This window comes from Ranitomeya imitator, chromosome 5 (assembly GCF_032444005.1).
Source record: "Ranitomeya imitator isolate aRanImi1 chromosome 5, aRanImi1.pri, whole genome shotgun sequence".
Lineage (NCBI taxonomy): Eukaryota > Metazoa > Chordata > Amphibia > Anura > Dendrobatidae > Ranitomeya > Ranitomeya imitator.
In genome coordinates this window covers 23,897,360-23,917,220 of record NC_091286.1, presented here as the reverse complement: position 1 = coordinate 23,917,220, position 19,861 = coordinate 23,897,360, and the positions used below count along the sequence as shown (strand labels likewise).

At 46.0% G+C, this 19,861-nt stretch overlaps 1 protein-coding gene across 1 annotated transcript in view; it reads right to left on the bottom strand.

Moving 5' to 3' along the window:
• The window catches only part of DNAH14 (dynein axonemal heavy chain 14), a 182,189-nt gene extending 167,664 nt beyond the window's left edge, over window positions 1-14,525 (bottom strand). Inside the window, exons 1-5 of the mRNA XM_069726485.1 lie at window positions 14,363-14,525; window positions 13,144-13,274; window positions 8,666-8,847; window positions 8,260-8,354; window positions 6,788-6,955 (exon numbers count right to left, since the gene is read on the bottom strand). Of these exons, the coding sequence (XP_069582586.1) occupies window positions 6,788-6,955; window positions 8,260-8,354; window positions 8,666-8,847; window positions 13,144-13,274; window positions 14,363-14,515 (729 nt within the window). The 5' untranslated portion in view covers window positions 14,516-14,525. The remainder of the gene's footprint in view (window positions 1-6,787; window positions 6,956-8,259; window positions 8,355-8,665; window positions 8,848-13,143; window positions 13,275-14,362) is intronic.
• Between the last annotated feature and the right edge of the window lie 5,336 nt (window positions 14,526-19,861).

The following is a 19,861-nucleotide window of genomic DNA, read 5'->3' as shown; positions in this document are numbered from 1 at the left end:
AGAAAGATAGGTCAATGCCCATCCTACCACAAAAGGCTCGCCAGAACCTCGAGACAAACTGGGAACCTCTGTCAGAAACAATATTCTCAGGAATGCCATGTAAACGAACCACATGCTGGAAGAACAAAGGCACCAAATCAGAGGAGGAAGGCAATTTAACCAAGGGCACCAGATGGACCATTTTAGAAAAGCGATCACAGACCACCCAAATGACCGACATTTTTTGAGAAACGGGAAGGTCAGAAATGAAATCCATCGAAATATGTGTCCAAGGCCTCTTCGGGACCGGCAAGGGCAAAAGCAACCCACTGGCACGTGAACAGCAGGGCTTAGCCCTAGCACAAATTCCACAGGACTGCACAAAAGCACGCACATCCCGTGACAGAGATGGCCACCAGAAGGATCTAGCAACCAACTCCCTGGTACCAAAGATTCCTGGATGACCGGCCAGCACCGAACAATGAAGTTCAGAGATAACTTTACTAGTCCACCTATCAGGGACGAACAGTTTCTCGGCCGGACAACGATCAGGTTTATTAGCCTGAAATTTCTGCAACACTCTCCGCAAATCAGGGGAGATGGCAGACACAATGACTCCTTCCTTGAGGATACTCGCCGGCTCAGATAACCCCGGAGAGTCGGGCACAAAACTCCTAGACAGAGCATCCGCCTTCACATTTTTAGAGCCCGGAAGGTATGAAATCACAAAATCAAAACGAGCAAAAAATAACGACCAACGGGCCTGTCTAGGATTCAAGCGCTTGGCAGACTCAAGATAAGTAAGGTTCTTATGATCAGTCAAAACCACCACACGATGCTTAGCACCCTCAAGCCAATGACGCCATTCCTCGAATGCCCACTTCATGGCCAGCAACTCTCGGTTACCCACATCATAATTACGCTCAGCAGCAGAAAATTTCCTGGAAAAGAAAGCACATGGTTTGAACACTGAGCAACCAGAACCTCTCTGTGACAAAACCGCCCCTGCACCAATCTCAGAAGCATCAACCTCGACCTGGAACGAAAGAGAAACATCAGGTTGACACAACACAGGGGCACAGCAAAAACGACGCTTCAACTCCTGAAAAGCTTCCACGGCAGCAGAAGACCAATTAACCAAATCAGCACCCTTCTTGGTCAAATCGGTCAATGGTCTGGCAATACTAGAAAAATTACAGATGAAGCGACGATAAAAATTAGCAAAGCCCAGGAATTTCTGCAGACTTTTTAGAGATGTCGGCTGAGTCCAATCCTGGATGGCCTGAACCTTAACCGGATCCATCTCGATAGTAGAAGGGGAAAAGATGAACCCCAAAAATGAAACTTTCTGCACACCGAAGAGACACTTTGATCCCTTCACGAACAAGGAATTAGCACGCAGTACCTGGAAAACCATTCTGACTTGCTTCACATGAGACTCCCAATCATCTGAGAAGATCAAAATGTCATCCAAGTAAACAATCAAGAATTTATCCAGATACTCACGGAAAATGTCATGCATAAAAGACTGAAAAACAGATGGAGCATTGGCAAGTCCGAACGGCATCACCAGATACTCAAAATGACCCTCGGGCGTATTAAATGCCGTTTTCCATTCATCTCCCTGCCTGATTCTCACCAGATTATACGCACCACGAAGATCAATCTTAGTAAACCAACTAGCCCCCTTAATCCGAGCAAACAAGTCAGAAATCAATGGCAAGGGATACTGAAACTTAACAGTGATCTTATTAAGAAGGCGGTAATCAATACACGGTCTTAGCGAACCATCCTTCTTGGCTACAAAAAAGAACCCTGCTCCCAATGGTGACGACGATGGGCGAATATGTCCCTTCTCCAGGGACTCCTTCACATAACTGCGCATAGCGGTGTGTTCAGGTACGGACAAATTAAATAAACGACCCTTAGGGAATTTACTACCAGGAATCAAATCGATAGCACAATCACAATTCCTATGCGGAGGTAGGGCATCAGACTTGGACTCTTCAAATACATCCTGAAAGTCCGACAAGAACTCTGGGATGTCAGAAGGAATGGATGACGAAATAGACAAAAATGGAACATCACCATGTACTCCCTGACAACCCCAGCTGGTTACCGACATAGAGTTCCAATCCAATACTGGATTATGGGTTTGTAGCCATGGCAACCCCAACACGACCACATCATGCAAATTATGCAGTACCAGAAAGCGAATAACTTCCTGATGTGCAGGAGCCATGCACATGGTCAGCTGGGCCCAGTACTGAGGCTTATTCTTGGCCAAAGGTGTAGCATCAATTCCTCTCAACGGAATAGGACACCGCAAAGGCTCCAAGAAAAATCCACAACGTTTAGCATAATCCAAATCCATCAGATTCAGGGCAGCGCCTGAATCCACAAACGCCATGACAGAATACGATGACAAAGAGCACATTAAGGTAATGGACAAAAGGAATTTGGACTGTACAGTACCAATAACGGCAGAGCTATCGAACCGCCTAGTGCGTTTAGGACAATTAGAAATAGCATGAGTAGAATCACCACAATAGAAACACAGTCTGTTCAGAGGTCTGTGTTCTTGCCGTTCTACTTTAGTCATAGTCCTGTCGCACTGCATAGGCTCAGGTTTACTCTCAGACAATACCGCCAGATGGTGCACAGATTTACGCTCGCGCAAGCGACGACCGATCTGAATGGCCAAGGACATAGACTCATTCAAACCAGCAGGCATAGGAAATCCCACCATTACATCCTTAAGAGCTTCAGAGAGACCCTTTCTGAACAAAGCCGCTAGTGCAGATTCATTCCACAGAGTGAGTACTGACCACTTCCTAAATTTCTGACAATATACTTCTACATCATCCTGACCCTGGCATAAAGCCAGCAGATTTTTCTCAGCCTGATCCACTGAATTAGGCTCATCGTAAAGCAATCCCAGCGCCTGGAAAAATGCATCAACATTACTCAATGCAGAATCTCCTGGTGCAAGAGAAAACGCCCAGTCCTGTGGGTCGCCGCGCAAAAAAGAAATAATAATCAAAACCTGTTGAATAGGATTACCAGAAGAATGAGGTTTCAAGGCCAAAAATAGCTTACAATTATTTCTGAAGCTCAGGAACTTAGTTCTGTCACCAAAAAACAAATCAGGAATCGGAATTCTTGGTTCTAGCATCGATTTCTGATCAATAGTATCTTGAATCTTTTGTACATTTACAACGAGATTATCCATTGAGGAGCACAGAGCCTGAATATCCATGTCAACAGCTGTGTCCTGAAGCACTCTAATGTCTAGGGGAAAAAAAGACTGAAGACAGAGCTAAGAAAAAAAAATGATGTCAGGATTTCTTTTTTCCCTCTATTGGGAATCATTGGGTGGCTCCTTGTACTGTTATGGCTGGCAATCAGGCAACACAGCGTGCAGTAATCAGCGCACATACAGAGATCTGGCAATAACCAAAAACAATAGGACGGGCTCTGAGACGTGGAATCTCTGTAGACTGCAGTACCTGATCTATCCTCACACAACTATAAGCAGCAGTGGATTGCGCCTATCACTACCTATGCAACTCGGCACTGCCTGAGGAGCTGACTAGCCTGAAGATAGAAATACAAGCCTGACTTACCTCAGAGAAATACCCCAAAGGAATAGGCAGCCCCCCACATATAATGACTGTTAGCAAGATGAAAAGACAAACGTAGGAATGAAATAGATTCAGCAAAGTGAGGCCCGATATTCTAGACAGAGCGAGGATAGCAAAGAGAACTATGCAGTCTACAAAAAACCCTAAAACGAAAACCACGCAAAGGGGCAAAAAGACCCACCGTGCCGAACTAACAGCACGGCGGTGCACCCCTTTGCTTCTCAGAGCTTCCAGCAAAAGATAATAGCAAGCTGGACAGAAAAAACAGAAAACAAACTAGAAGCACTTATCTAGCAGAGCAGCAGGCCCAAGGAAAGATGCAGTAGCTCAGATCCAACACTGGAACATTGACAAGGAGCAAGGAAGACAGACTCAGGTGGAGCTAAATAGCAAGGCAGCCAACGAGCTCACCAAAACACCTGAGGGAGGAAGCCCAGAGACTGCAATACCACTTGTGACCACAGAAGTGAACTCAGCCACAGAATTCACAACAATTGCATAGGCTCAGGTCTATGCTCAGATAGTACCGCCAAATGGTGCACAGCTTTACGCTCACGCAAGCGTCGATCGATCTGAATGGCCAAAGACATAGACTCATTCAGACCAGCAGGCATGGGAAATCCCACCATGACATCCTTAAGGGCTTCAGAGAGACCCTTTCTGAAAATTGCTGCCAGGGCACATTCATTCCACTGAGTGAGTACAGACCACTTCCTAAACTTCTGACAATATATCTCTACCTCATCCTGACCCTGACACAAAGCCAGCAAGATTTTCTCTGCCTGATCCACTGAATTTGGTTCATCATAAAGCAATCCCAGCGCCAGAAAAAACGCATTAACATCACTCAATGCCGGATCTCCTGGCGCAAGGGAAAATGCCCAGTCTTGAGGGTCGCCACGCAACAAAGAAATAATGATTTTCACTTGTTGAGCAGGGTCACCTGAGGAGCGAGGTTTCAAAGCAAGAAACAATTTACAATTATTTTTGAAATTCAGAAACTTAGATCTATCCCCAAAAAACAAATCAGGAATTGGAATCCTAGGCTCTAACATCGGATTCTGAACCACAAAATCTTGAATGTTTTGTACCCTTGTAGTGAGATTATCCATCCAAGAGGACAGACCTTGGATGTCCATATCTACACCTGTATCCTGAACCACCCAGAGGTAAAGGGGAAAAGAGAGACAAAACACACTGCAAAGAAAAAAAAAATGGTCTCAGAACTTCTCTTATCCCTCTATTGAGATGCATTAATACTTTGGGCCACCTGTACTGTTACGACCTGGTGGTTAGGACAATAATGGACCTGGTGGTTAAGAGCACACGGAAAGACCTGATAGTTACTAATAATATAGGATGAGCTCTGAGACGTGGGAACTCTGCTGACCGCAATCCCTAATCCTATCACACACACTAGAAATAGCCATGGATTGCTCCTAACGCTCCCTATGCAACTCGTCACAGCCTAAGGAACTAGCTAGCCCTAAAGATAGAAAAATAAAGCCTACCTTGCCTCAGAGAAATTCCCCAAAGGAAAAGGCAGCCCCCCACATATAATGACTGTGAGTAAAGATGAAAATCACAAACACAGAGATGAAATAGATATAGCAAAGAGAGGCCCGACTCACGGTGCGGAGGCGCTCCCTCTGCGTCCCAGAGCTTCCAGCAAGCAAGACAAAAATCAAAATAGCAAGCTGGACAGAAAAATAGCAAACAAGAGAAAAACAAGCAGGAACTTAGCTTCTGCTGGGAAGACAGGTCACAAGAACGATCCAGGAGCGAACTAGACCAATACTGAAATATTGACAGGTGGCATGGAGCAATGATCTAAGTGGAGTTAAATAGAGCAGCCAGCTAACGAATTAACCTCGTCACCTGTGGAAGGAAACTCAGAAGCCGCAGCCCCACTCACAACCACCAGAGGAAGCCCATGGACAGAACCAGCCGAAGTACCATTCATGACCACAGGAGGGAGCTTGACAACAGAATTCACAACAGGGGACAGCGCTTACTGTAGCGCTGTCTCCTGTACGGCACACGGACACCGTCCGTGTGCGGTAAGTGTTTTTACACGGACCCATTGAATTTAATGGGTCCGTGTAATCCGTGCGCTCCCACGAACACTGACATGTCTCCGTGTTTTGCACACGGACACACGGTCCATGAAAACACGCTGACATGTGCAGAGACACATTGATTTCAATGTGTCTACGTGAGACAGTGTCTCCGGTACGTGAGGAAACTGACACCTCACGTACTGGAGCCACTGACGTGTGAAACCCGCCTAAGAGAGCAGAACAGTGCTGGTTCTCTGGATCAGATTCTTACCGTATTGGGCAACCACTAGGGGGCGCTCAGGAGCGCACTGCAAACTGTTTAGTAACTCCAAAAAGTGTTTGCAAAAGCTATAACTTTTACTTGTACATTTGTATTCCTTTTGCGCAGTAGATTAATTTCTTTAACGGCACGCACTAGGGGAATCACATATATTTTACGTTTTAGGGTGGAATAGAAAAAAAAAACATTCCAAAATATATTTGGGGGCTTCAGTATAGGAGATCAGTAACAGGGGCAGATTTATCAAGCTTGGGGGTTATAGAAAAAACAAATTATTGGAGCAAAACTGCGCCAAGTTCAATAAAAAACATACGTTGGTAAATAAATTTGGCAAGTTTTAGACGTCTGAAAATTTAATCAGGTGTTCATTGGAATCATTTTCTGTCGTAAAGCTTAATAAATCTGTCCAAAAAAAAATAAACAGGAGTGAAGCGGTTTATAAAAAAAAATATATATTTTTTTTCTAATCCTGGACAATGTGAATATAAAGCAAATCAGGAAGGATTTGCAGAATATAAATGGAGTTTCTAGACAGCGAAAACTGGAGAGAATTTCCACCACCACAATGTAATGAATATAAGGGGAGACAGGTGGACAGATGGTCCATAAAGCGTAGTCTGCGCTAATTACCCGGGAGGATGCTGCGGCTCTGTGAGCTGTGTCCTGGTCAGCTGTGCTTCATCACAACACGAGCAATTACACGCCGCATGTATATTGGCTTTCTGAAGAATTTTGCATGCAGCTTTGGATGTGATTGGAGGACGGCGGGTAAAAGTAATGCATGTAACAGAATGACACTTGTGATGGATGATCCCTGCGCTCACCTTACACACGTACGACGCGCTGACGGTCCAATATACATCCCGCTGGACGGCGCTACGAGCCGGGACAATATGGAGATCATAGGGATCGTAGCGAGCGGAGGGCTGGTCCTGACATCGAGGCAGGCAGTACATGAATTCTCCTGCGTCCTCTCTCACAGGAGCGCTCTCCTAAGCAGAAGAAGAAGAGGAGACTTATTACCGACATGTTACACTGAATTTTCCCAGAGATACTGCAGTGATGAGTCCGACAAAGGCTTACGGGGTCAGTCAGATCACAGCGGCGGTCAGTGCACTCACAGCCTCATATACCGCACTGCCTCTTCCCATAGTAGCTCATCCGTCCGTGTGGATTACTGACTATCATGGTCTCCCATACTACAGATACAGGGGGATGAATCCGGCCACTGGTCACTGTGTCTATAAGGGTCTGTTTACATAGACGCATCGTCGGCACCATACGACCACCAATCGGTAAACTTTTACACATTGGCGGACATTAGAATGCTTGTTTAGAGGCAGACCAAAATAAATGATCTGTAAAGAGATCACTCAGACCTCATAGGATGCTGTCATTCTAGACAGTGAGTCCCGATGCACCGCCGAGAACGATGATCTATCTATTATCTATTATTTATCTATCTATCATCTATTTATCTAATATCTATTTATTATTTATCTATCTATCATCTATTTATCTAATATCTATCATCTATTTATTATCCATTTATCTATCTATTTATTATCTATCTATTATCTATTTATCCATCTATCATCTATATATCATCTATCTATCATCTATTTATTATCTATCTATTATTTATCTATCATCTATTTATTATCTATCTATTATCTATTTATCCATCTATCATCTATATATCATCAATCTATTTATTATCTATCTATTATTTATCTATCATCTATTTATTATCTATCTATTATCTATTTATCCATCTATCATGTATATATCATCTATCTATCATCTATATATTTATTATCTATCTATTATTTATCTATCTATCATCTATTTATCTAATATCTATCTATCTATTTATTATCCATTTATCTATCATCTATCTATTTATTTATTTATTATCTATCTATCTATCTATTATCTATTTATTATCTATTTATTCATCTATCATCTATCATCTATCATCTATCTATTTATTTTTTGTCTATTTATCTATCTATCATCTATCTATTTATTATCTATTTATCTATCATCTATCTATTATCTATCATCTATCTATCTATCTATCATCTATCTGATCGTGCTGAGAGGTGTCCTGCTTGGATCACCCCCAATGAAATAAAGTGTGAAAAGCGTATTACGTATTTTAAATGAGGCGCCGCTGATCTTCCCTTGAACACCAGATGTGGAGTTGGGAAATGTCCGATATGTATAGAACACAACACCTTATACTAACTGTTCCTGAGTCATGGACATGTTACACACTGTATCCGGGCTTTACCTTTAGAAATCCCATATATTTGTTGGCCTCACGTTGCGGTCGGGGTGTCCTCCAGCCGAGGTCGGCTCTGACTCTCTGTATATACGACATTACATCTGAAACATAAGACGTAATAATGACCATAAAGGTTCGATCTCACTATCTAATATCTGGCTGTGATACGGTGCCAGTATTGTGCGGCCATCTGTGTAAATGTAATAGAAAGCTCTGAGCAATACCAAAGGGGTGCGAGATGGTGCGAGATCTCCCGATTCTGGTAATGAGAGATCACAGCTCCACAAGAAGCCATCTCATCTGCAACTTTATAGGAAAAAGAAGCTGCCCCAGTATGATCCCCAATATGTTGTGAGTGACGTGTATAAGGCGTATATACAGTGCAGATCTGCCCCGTACGCCCTTCTGTTACCATTTGTGACCCCCTGGCATGTGTCAGACTCGGGCCGGGCCGGCTCCTCTGGTATTTTGTAGTCAAGTGTATCTGTCAGGTCAATGCAGCTTTGGAAGTCTTTCTTCAGTATCACTTCTGACTTTAAGGACAGTGCGGTATCCTGCAAGCTCCCGCTGATCATCACCTCACTCTGGCGTTTGCTGCAAACATAAAAATGGGTAAAGAGAGTGGAGGTGTAGGAGGAGCAGACAAGGAGGCGCAGGTGTAAGGGGAGCAGACAAGGAGGAGCAGGTGTAAGAGAAGCAGACAAGGAGGAGCAGGTGTAAGAGGAGCAGACAAGGAGGCGCAGGTGTAAGAGGAGCAGACAAGGAGGCGCAGGTGTAAGAGGAGCAGACAAGGAGGCGCAGGTGTAAGAGGAGCAGACAAGGAGGCGCAGGTGTAAGAGGAGCAGACAAGGAGGCGCAGGTGTAAGAGGAGCAGACAAGGAGGCGCAGGTGTAAGAGGAGCAGACAAGGAGGAGCAGGTGTAAGAGGAGCATAGTAACATAGTAACATAGTTAGTAAGGCCGAAAAAAGACATTTGTCCATCCAGTTCAGCCTATATTCCATCATAATAAATCCCCAGATCTACGTCCTTCTACAGTGTAGGAGGAGCAGACAAGGAGGCGCAGGTGTAAGGGGAGCAGACAAGGAGGCGCAGGTGTAAGAAGAGCAGACAAGGAGGCGCTGGTGTAAGAGGAGCAGACAAGGAGGAGCAGGTGTAAGAGGAGCGGACAAGGAGGCTCAGGTGTAAGAGGAGCAGACAAGGAGGCGCAGGTGTAAGAGGAGCAGAAAAGGAGGAGCAGGTGTAAGAGGAGCAGACAAGGAGGAGCAGGTGTAAGAGGAGCAGACAAGGAGGCGCAGGTGTAAGAAGAGCAGACAAGGAGGCGCAGGTGTAAGAGGAGCGGACAAGGAGGAGCAGGTGTAAGAAGAGCAGACAAGGAGGATCAGGTGCAAGAGGAGCAGACAAGGAGGAGCAGGTGTAAGAAGAGCAGACAAGGAGGATCAGGTGTAAGAGGAGCAGACAAGGAGGATCGGGTGTAAGAGGAGCAGACAAGGAGGCGCAGGTGTAAGAGGAGCAGACAAGGAGGAGCAGGTGTAAGAGAAGCAGACAAGGAGGAGCAGGTGTAAGAGGAGCAGACAAGGAGGCGCAGGTGTAAGAGGAGCAGACAAGGAGGCGCAGGTGTAAGAGGAGCAGACAAGGAGGCGCAGGTGTAAGAGGAGCAGACAAGGAGGCGCAGGTGTAAGAGGAGCAGACAAGGAGGCGCAGGTGTAAGAGGAGCAGACAAGGAGGCGCAGGTGTAAGAGGAGCAGACAAGGAGGAGCAGGTGTAAGAGGAGCATAGTAACATAGTAACATAGTTAGTAAGGCCGAAAAAAGACATTTGTCCATCCAGTTCAGCCTATATTCCATCATAATAAATCCCCAGATCTACGTCCTTCTACAGAACCTAATTGTATGATACAATATTGTTCTGCTCCAGGAAGACATCCAGGCCTCTCTTGAACCCCTCGACTGAGTTCGCCATCACCACCTCCTCAGGCAAGCAATTCCAGATTCTCACTGCCCTAACAGTAAAGAATCCTCTTCTATGTTGGTGGAAAAACCTTCTCTCCTCCAGACGCAAAGAATGCCCCCTTGTGCCCGTCACCTTCCTTGGTATAAACAGATCCTCAGCGAGATATTTGTATTGTCCCCTTATATACTTATACATGGTTATTAGATCGCCCCTCAGTCGTCTTTTTTCTAGACTAAATAATCCTAATTTCGCTAATCTATCTGGGTATTGTAGTTCTCCCATCCCCTTTATTAATTTTGTTGCCCTCCTTTGTACTCTCTCTAGTTCCATTATATCCTTCCTGAGCACCGGTGCCCAAAACTGGACACAGTACTCCATGTGCAGTCTAACTAGGGATTTGTACAGAGGCAGTATAATGCTCTCATCATGTGTATCCAGACCTCTTTTAATGCACCCCATGATCCTGTTTGCCTTGGCAGCTGCTGCCTGGCACTGGCTGCTCCAGGTAAGTTTATCATTAACTAGGATCCCCAAGTCCTTCTCCCTGTCAGATTTACCCAGTGGTTTCCCATTCAGTGTGTAATGGTGACATTGATTCCTTCTTCCCATGTGTATAACCTTACATTTATCATTGTTAAACCTCATCTGCCACCTTTCAGCCCAAGTTTCCAACTTATCCAGATCCATCTGTCGCAGAATACTATCTTCTCTTGTATTAACTGCTTTACATAGTTTTGTATCATCTGCAAATATCGATATTTTACTGTGTAAACCTTCTACCAGATCATTAATGAATATGTTGAAGAGAACAGGTCCCAATACTGACCCCTGCGGTACCCCACTGGTCACAGCGACCCAGTTAGAGACTATACCATTTATAACCACCCTCTGCTTTCTATCACTAAGCCAGTTACTAACCCATTTACACACATTTTCCCCCAGACCAAGCATTCTCATTTTGTGTACCAACCTCTTGTGCGGCACGGTATCAAACGCTTTGGAAAAATCGAGATATACCACGTCCAATGACTCACCGTGGTCCAGCCTATAGCTTACCTCTTCATAAAAACTGATTAGATTGGTTTGACAGGAGCGATTTCTCATAAACCCATGCTGATATGGAGTTAAACAGTTATTCTCATTGAGATAATCCAGAATAACATCCCTCAGAAACCCTTCAAATATTTTACCAACAATAGAGGTTAGACTTACTGGCCTATAATTTCCAGGTTCACTTTTAGAGCCCTTTTTGAATATTGGCACCACATTTGCTATGCGCCAATCCTGCGGAACAGACCCTGTCGCTATAGAGTCCCTAAAAATAAGAAATAATGGTTTATCTATTACATTACTTAGTTCTCTTAGTACTCGTGGGTGTATGCCATCCGGACCCGGAGATTTATCTATTTTAATCTTATTTAGCCGGTTTCGCACCTCTTCTTGGGTTAGATTGGTGACCCTTAATATAGGGTTTTCATTGTTTCTTGGGATTTCACCTAGCATTTCATTTTCCACCGTGAATACCGTGGAGAAGAAGGTGTTTAATATGTTAGCTTTTTCCTCGTCATCTACAACCATTCTTTCCTCACTATTTTTTAAGGGGCCTACATTTTCAGTTTTTATTCTTTTACTATTGATATAGTTGAAGAACAGTTTGGGATTAGTTTTACTCTCCTTAGCAATGTGCTTCTCTGTTTCCTTTTTGGCAGCTTTAATTAGTTTTTTAGATAAAGTATTTTTCTCCCTATAGTTTTTTAGAGCTTCAATGGTGCCATCCTGCTTTAGTAGTGCAAATGCTTTCTTTTTACTGTTAATTGCCTGTCTTACTTCTTTGTTTAGCAGACAAGGAGGAGCAGGTGTAAGAGAAGCAGACAAGGAGGAGCAGGTGTAAGAGGAGCAAACAAGGAGGTGCAGGTGTAAGAGGAGCAGACAAGGAGGTGCAGGTGTAAGAGGAGGAGACAAGGAGGTGCAGGTGTAAGAGGAGCAGACAAGGAGGTGCAGGTGTAAGAGGAGGAGACAAGGAGGTGCAGGTGTAAGAGGACCAGACAAGGAGGAGCAGGTGTAAGAAGAGCAGACAAGGAGACACAGGTGTAAGAGGAGCAGACAAGGAGGTGAAGGTGTAAGAGGAGCAGACAAGGAGGTGAAGGTGTAAGAGCAGCAGACATGGAGGAGCAGGTGTAAGAGGAGCAGACAAGGAGGAGCAGGTGTAAAAGGAGCAGACAAGGAGGCTCAGGTGCAAGAGGAGCAGGCAAGGAGGCGCAGGTGTAAGAGGAGCAGACAAGGAGGCGCAGGTGTAAGAGGAGCAGACAAGGAGGCGCAGGTGTAAGAGGAGCAGACAAGGAGGCGCAGGTGTAAGAGGAGCAGACAAGGAGGCGCAGGTGTAAGAGGAGCAGACAAGGAGGCGCAGGTGTAAGAGGAGCAGACAAGGAGGAGCAGGTGTAAGAGGAGCAGACAAGAAGGAGCAGGTGTAAGAGAAGCAGACAAGGAGGAGCAGGTGTAAGAGGAGCAAACAAGGAGGTGCAGGTGTAAGAGGAGCAGACAAGGAGGTGCAGGTGTAAGAGGAGGAGACAAGGAGGTGCAGGTGTAAGAGGAGGAGACAAGGAGGTGAAGGTGTAAGAGGAGCAGACAAGGAGGTGAAGGTGTAAGAGCAGCAGACATGGAGGAGCAGGTGTAAGAGGAGCAGACAAGGAGGCGCAGGTGTAAAAGGAGCAGACAAGGAGGCTCAGGTGCAAGAGGAGCAGGCAAGGAGGCACAGGTGTAAGAGGAGCAGACAAGGAGGAGCAGGTGTAAGAGGAGCAGACAAGGAGGCGCAGGTGTAAGAGGAGCAGACAAGAAAGCACAGGTGTAAGAAGAGCAGACAAAGAGGAGCAGGTGTAAGAGGTGCAGACAAGGAGGCGCAGGTATAAGAGAGGCACAGGGGTTTCGGATACAGATCTTACATTTCTGGCCCCTCCTTTTTGTCTTGTATTTTTCCTACGATTCTTCTCTTTCCATCCGCTCTGCAGATAGTGGTGCGGACGGTGGGCAAACAGAACTCCATGTACCCAGGTGGAGGCTTTGGAATTAAACCCTTATAAAAAGGAATGTAGCCAATATTATAAAGCGCAGTGTGCACAGGTTTCTAAACAAATGCAAATACACACATCTCTTCATACAGTATATCAGTGGTCCCCAACCTTTCTGATCTTGAGAGCCACATTCAGCACTGAGAGAGGGTCGCGAGCCACATCCAGCTCCCACCCCCTTCAAAGTAGTGTCAACCAAAGCCCCCATTACAGGTATAATGATAACCAAAGCTTCTGCACAGAAATCACTCCAGAGCAGTAAACTGAGATCCAGGGGTTCCCACAATACCCCCATTCAGTATTCTCCCATCAATGACTCCCAACACACGGTCACATCCAGCTTTCTCCCCTAACAGGTAGTACCATCATCTTGCATACCATACCTAAAACATCTCTAAACCCCTAAGACCAGTAATTGTGCATCCAGATCTGCACTACGGTGCAGGGCTACTCACAAAATTCACCATGTTGAGATGTGTTCTTCATACCAGTTTGCTAGACATGGAGCTAATGTACCACAATTCACGGGACCACGAGTCACATGTGGGGACCCATGCAGTATATAGTTTTCTTTTTGTGTTATATATGGGGCCACAAATACACAGACTGGAGATGTTGTCCATAGCAGCCAATCAGATTTTAGCTTTTATTGTTTTGGATCTAGTTTGAAAATTAAAGCAGTGATAGGATTGGTTGATATGAAAAATTAGAATTATATACATAATAGAGCCTAACTACACCCCACCATACATTCATGTAGGTATGGGACCTGCTCAGAAATTTACCAGCTCCATCAGCCGCGATTGTCAGTTTTATATCCTGCCGCAGCAGCCGAGATCGGAGCTATCTCTGATCCCAGCCATGTAACCCCTTAGCTGCTGCACTCCATATCAACAATGCCCCTAATGGAGTGAGCTGTATTAGCCGGTTGGTGATTGCACTGAAGACCCCTGAGTCCGGACCCCTATGAGGATGGATGTGGCTACTACTAGCCCCTTGGCATGGACGGACGGTCGCGCCCCGCTTCTCTCTGGATCCTCTGCGTGATGAGAGGACATGCTGGTGGTAATGTTGATGGAGGAGGATTGCTCACCAGCCTGTGTCTCCGCTCGTCACCGCTGACAGCTTGTTTGTGCAGCATCGTATTCTTGGAGACCATCTGGAGAACATCTGAACTCTGCGCTCCAAGATGCAGGCGACGACTCAGATCTGTGCTGGGCAAGAGCTGGCGCTCCCCCGTGTACATGTTGTGTCTTTCCTCCTGGAGGGGGTGAAAAATACAAATATAACAGGAATAAACAGCCAGTATGCACAGAAAGGGTTAACAGATAAATCGTATCTCCTGCTCTCTGCTATTATCTGTTTCTTTTCTTTGTTTGGGGAGTAATTCTTCCTTTATGGGGGGCAGATGGACTCCCCTGTCCCTGCAATATGAAGCTGTAGGGTCTCCAGATACCGCCATATGTTGCTGAATTGTGTGCTGAACAGAGGCATACTATAGGTAAAGCACGATGACTGCTTTATGGCAGCACATAGATTCTCATGTTACCATATGTATGGAGTTGTAGGGACTCCATGTGCCGCCATATGGCGCTCAGTGTTGCAGGGACTCCATATGCCGCCATATAGCGCTCAGTGTTGCAGGGACTCCATGTGCCGCCATATGGCGCTCATTGGGTGTCGTACACCCATATCTTACAGCTCCCTGGGTAAGTTCTCATTCCTGCTTTATGACCGCCCTTAGTGTCTCCTGTTCCCATAGTGCGGAGTCTCAGAGACCCCAAGTGCCGCCATATGGCGCTCAGTGTTGCAGGGACTCCATGTGCCGCCATATGGCGCTCATTGGGTGTCGTACACCCATATCTTACAGCTCCCTGGGTAAGTTCTCATTCCTGCTTTACGACTGCCCTTGGTGTCTCCTGTTCCCATAGTGCGGAGTCTCAGAGACCCCAAGTGCCGCCATATGGTGCTCCATTAGAGAGTAAGGTGGGGCTTCCTGGGTGTCGCCTTGTCTTGATCTACATCAGAGCCTGGAGTCCCGGTTTGCTCGGTGCGGCCCTGCAGGAGCTCCATGTGCCGCCATATGGTGCTTTTTCCAGTCTGTAGCAGTGGTCACGGATTTCCGGCCACTTCTGTGCAGCCATCGCTGCCTATTCTGCGCGACCTCTACAGACCTACAGAGCTGAGCGTCCGCCAAAACGTCTCCATTCCCAGTGAATGAAGACAGGGGCGGAGGGTGGAAAGCAAAGAAAAACTTTTTGGGGGTCAAAAATATTTCCAAAAATGGAATTTCTATCACAGGTAACAACCGACACGTTACCAATACATTTAGTAGATACATTTTTTAAGATCTCTGCTTGCTGTTATAGATTGGAAAACCGGTCACACAGCTGCAGAGCTCGTTACACTGTGTCAGGGCTATGTTCATACTGTCAGTCTCTGTTTCCATTCACTGACACTGTGCAGAAACCTTGCAAATGTGAAAACTGAAAGGTAAAGCAGCCACAGATCCAGCACAGAAGACCCCAGCACTCACCATGGACAGAGCCCTCCGCAGCCTGCATCCAGCGCACTGTCCGGTGTCACACTCTCGCTTATAAATAAAGATTGTTTTGTTGTGATTTTTCACTCTCTGCGGAGAGACGCTCCCAGCGGTTGTCTAGGAGACCGGGGCGTGGTGACACAGGGGACAGAGCAGAAGCTCCTCCCCCAGAGATGTCAATCAAACTCCTGTGCCCCAGAGAGGAGGCAGCAGCAGCACATGTAGATGCTGAGGACGTTTCTATGGTTACTGAGCAACAATTATAAACATGTCTGAAGTTTTTACACTTTTATTGACAAATCCTTGAAGTTTCTGTGATGTCTCACTATCCCCAGCGCTGACCCTTATTCTCCAGACTTCTGCCCCTTGCCCCGGCAGCTGGATATCGGCTTCTGGGCCAAATAAATGTTTAAAAACTCAAGAAATGCTGATTAGGGACCAGGGGTGTAACAATGTCGCAGAGGGTGCGACCATGTCCACACCTGTGCCGGAGGGGGGTCCGCCAACGCCAGCAGCTGGGTGTGTGTCGTCTGAAATGACCCTCTGCCCCCCTGCACTGCATGCAAGCTGTCAGCCAATCAGAAGCTGACGTCAGCGTGCCCGTCACAGGCGGCACATACCAGTCACTGGCGCCCCAAAGTCAGCCGCCAACCTCTGCGTCAGCCGCCGACCTCTGTGTCAACCGTAGAAGAGGACACCGGGCGTCGTGAGGGTGGAGGAGGAGAAGAAGAATCGTGTATTTATTTTTTAAATGTGTTGGAAAAGAGCAGAACGGATGACATGGAAGCGGCCCAGGATTTGGGACATCATACCAGGAAAGGGCCAAGGACAGAGGATATTATTACAGGAAGTGGCCAGGATGGGGACATTATACCAAGAAGGGGCCCAGGATGGGGGACATTATACCAGGAAGGTCCCAGGATGGGGAACAATATACCAAGAAGGGGCCCAGGATTTGGGACATCATACCAGGAAAGGGCCAAGGACAGAGGATATTATTACAGGAAGTGGCCAGGATGGGGACATTATACCAAGAAGGGGCCCAGGATGGGGGACATTATACCAGGAAGGTCCCAGGATGGGGAACAATATACCAAGAAGGGGCCCAGGATTTGGGACATCATACCAGGAATGGGCCAAGGACAGCAGACATTATTACAGGAAGAGACCAGGATGGGGGACATTGTACCAGGAAGGTCCCAGGATGGGGGACAATATACCAAGAAGGGGCCCAGGATTTGGGACATCATACCAGGAACGGGCCAAGGACAGAGGTCATTATTACAGGAAGAGACCAGGATGGGGGACATTGTACCAGGAAGGTCCCAGGATGGGGGACATTGTACCAAGAAGGGGCCCAGGATTTGGGACATCATACCAGGAATGGGCCAAGGACAGAGGACATTATTACAGGAAGAGACCAGGATGGGGGACATTGTACCAGGAAGGTCCTAGGATGGGGGACAATATACCAAGAAGGGGCCCAGGATTTGGGACATCATACCAGGAACGGGCCAAGGACAGAGGACATTATTACAGGAAGTGGCCAGGATGGGGGACATTGTACCAGGAAGGTCCCAGGATGGGGGACACTATACCAAGAAGGGGCCCAGGATTTGGGACATCATACCAGGAACGGGCCAAGGACAGAGGACATTATTACAGGAAGTGGCCATGATGGGGGACATTGTACCAGGAAGGTCCCAGGATGGGGGACACTATACCAAGAAGGGGCCCAGGATTTGGGACATCATACCAGGAACGGGCCAAGGACAGAGGACATTATTACAGGAAGTGGCCATGATGGGGGACATTGTACCAGGAAGGTCCCAGGATGGGGGACACTATACCAAGAAGGGGCCCAGGATTTGGGACATCATACCAGGAACGGGCCAAGGACAGAGGACATTATTACAGGAAGAGACCAGGATGGGGGACATTGTACCAGAATAAGGGACATTATTACTGGAAGGAGCCCATGATGCGGTGAGAAATAATAGGATTGGGACATTATACCAAGAAGGAGCCCAGGATACAGGACATTATTACTGGATCTGGATGGAGGACATTATACCAGGATGGAGGACATTATTACTGGAAGATGCCAGGATGTGGGACTTTATACCAGAAAGGGGTCCAGAATAGAGGACATTATTACAGGAAGAGACGAGGATGGGTGACATTATACTAGGAAGGAACCCAGGATAGAGGACATTATTGCAGGAAGAGACCAGGATAGGGAACATTATTACTGGAAGAACCAGGATGGGGAATATTATAACAGGAAGGGGAACATTATGCCAGAAAGGGGCCCATAATAGAGGACATTATTACTGGAAGAACCAGGATGGGGAACATTATAACAGGATGGGGGACTTTATGCCAGAAAGGGGCCCAGAATAGAGGACATTATTACAGTAAGAGACCAGGATGGAGGACATTATTACTGGAAGGGGCCAAGATGGAAAACATTATTACAGTAAGAGACCAGGATGGAGGACATTATACCAGGATGGAGGACATTATTACAGGAAGAGACGAGGATGGGGAACATTATAACAGGATGGGGGACTTTATGCCAGAAAGGGGTCCAGAATAGAAGACATTATTACAGTAAGAGACCAGGATGGGGGACATTATTACTGGAAGGGGCCAAGATGGAGGACATTATTACAGTAAGAGACCAGGATGGGGGACTTTATACCAGGATGGAGGACATTATTACTGGAAGGGACCAGGATGGAGGACATTATTACAGTAAGACACCAGGATGGGGGACATTATTACTGGAAGGGGCCAAGATGGAGGACATTATTACAGTAAGAGACCAGGATGGGGGACTTTATACCAGGATGGAGGACATTATTACTGGAAGGGGCCAGGATGGAGGACATTATTACAGTAAGACTGCAGCGCTAAAACATGTAAACTTGAAAACACGAAATTTGAACTGCATTACTGCACTAGAAATATGAAAAATGAGAGCTTTTAGCGCATAAAAATGGCCAATTTTATGTGTACCTGGTAGCCCCTTTACGGCATCTCTCTTATACCAGGTCCTAAAACTTGCCTTACCTCGCTGAGAATAAACGTCTCCATCTGAATGGGTACATGTGAAACCTCTTTTTAGACTAAAATTCTCTCTCTATGTGGAGGGGTATTGGACCTGCTGTAATTAAAGCACCTGAAGCTAGGAGGCGGAGTGCACGATCAGAAGGCTAAAGAATACATTTCAAAAACCTGACCGGCACATCCAAACATAGACTAAGTGTGAACATGTGCTGAACCCAGAGTCGCCAACTCGTATATAGTTAAGTAAATAAGGCAGCACACTGCAGCGCTAAAACATGTAAACTTGAAAACACGAAATTTGAACTGCATTACTGCACTAGAAATATGAAAAATGAGAGCTTTTAGCGCATAAAAATGGCCAATTTTATGTGTACCTGGTAGCCCCTTTACGGCATCTCTCTTATACCAGGTCCTAAAACTTGCCTTACCTCGCTGAGAATAAACGTCTCCATCTGAATGGGTACATGTGAAACCTCTTTTTAGACTAAAATTCTCTCTCTATGTGGAGGGGTATTGGACCTGCTGTAATTAAAGCACCTGAAGCTAGGAGGCGGAGTGCACGATCAGAAGGCTAAAGAATACATTTCAAAAACCTGACCGGCACATCCAAACATAGACTAAGTGTGAACATGTGCTGAACCCAGAGTCGCCAACTCGTATATAGTTAAGTAAATAAGGCAGCACACTGCAGCGCTAAAACATGTAAACTTGAAAACACGAAATTTGAACTGCATTACTGCACTAGAAATATGAAAAATGAGAGCTTTTAGCGCATAAAGATGGCCAATTTTATGTGTACCTGGTAGCCCCTTTACGGCATCTCTCTTATACCAGGTCCTAAAGCTTGCCTTACCTCGCTGAGAATAAACGTCTCCATCTGAATGGGTGCATGTGAAACCTCTTTTTAGACTAAAATTCTCTCTCTCTGTGGAGGGGTATTGGACCTGCTGTAATTAAAACACCTGAAGCTAGGAGGCG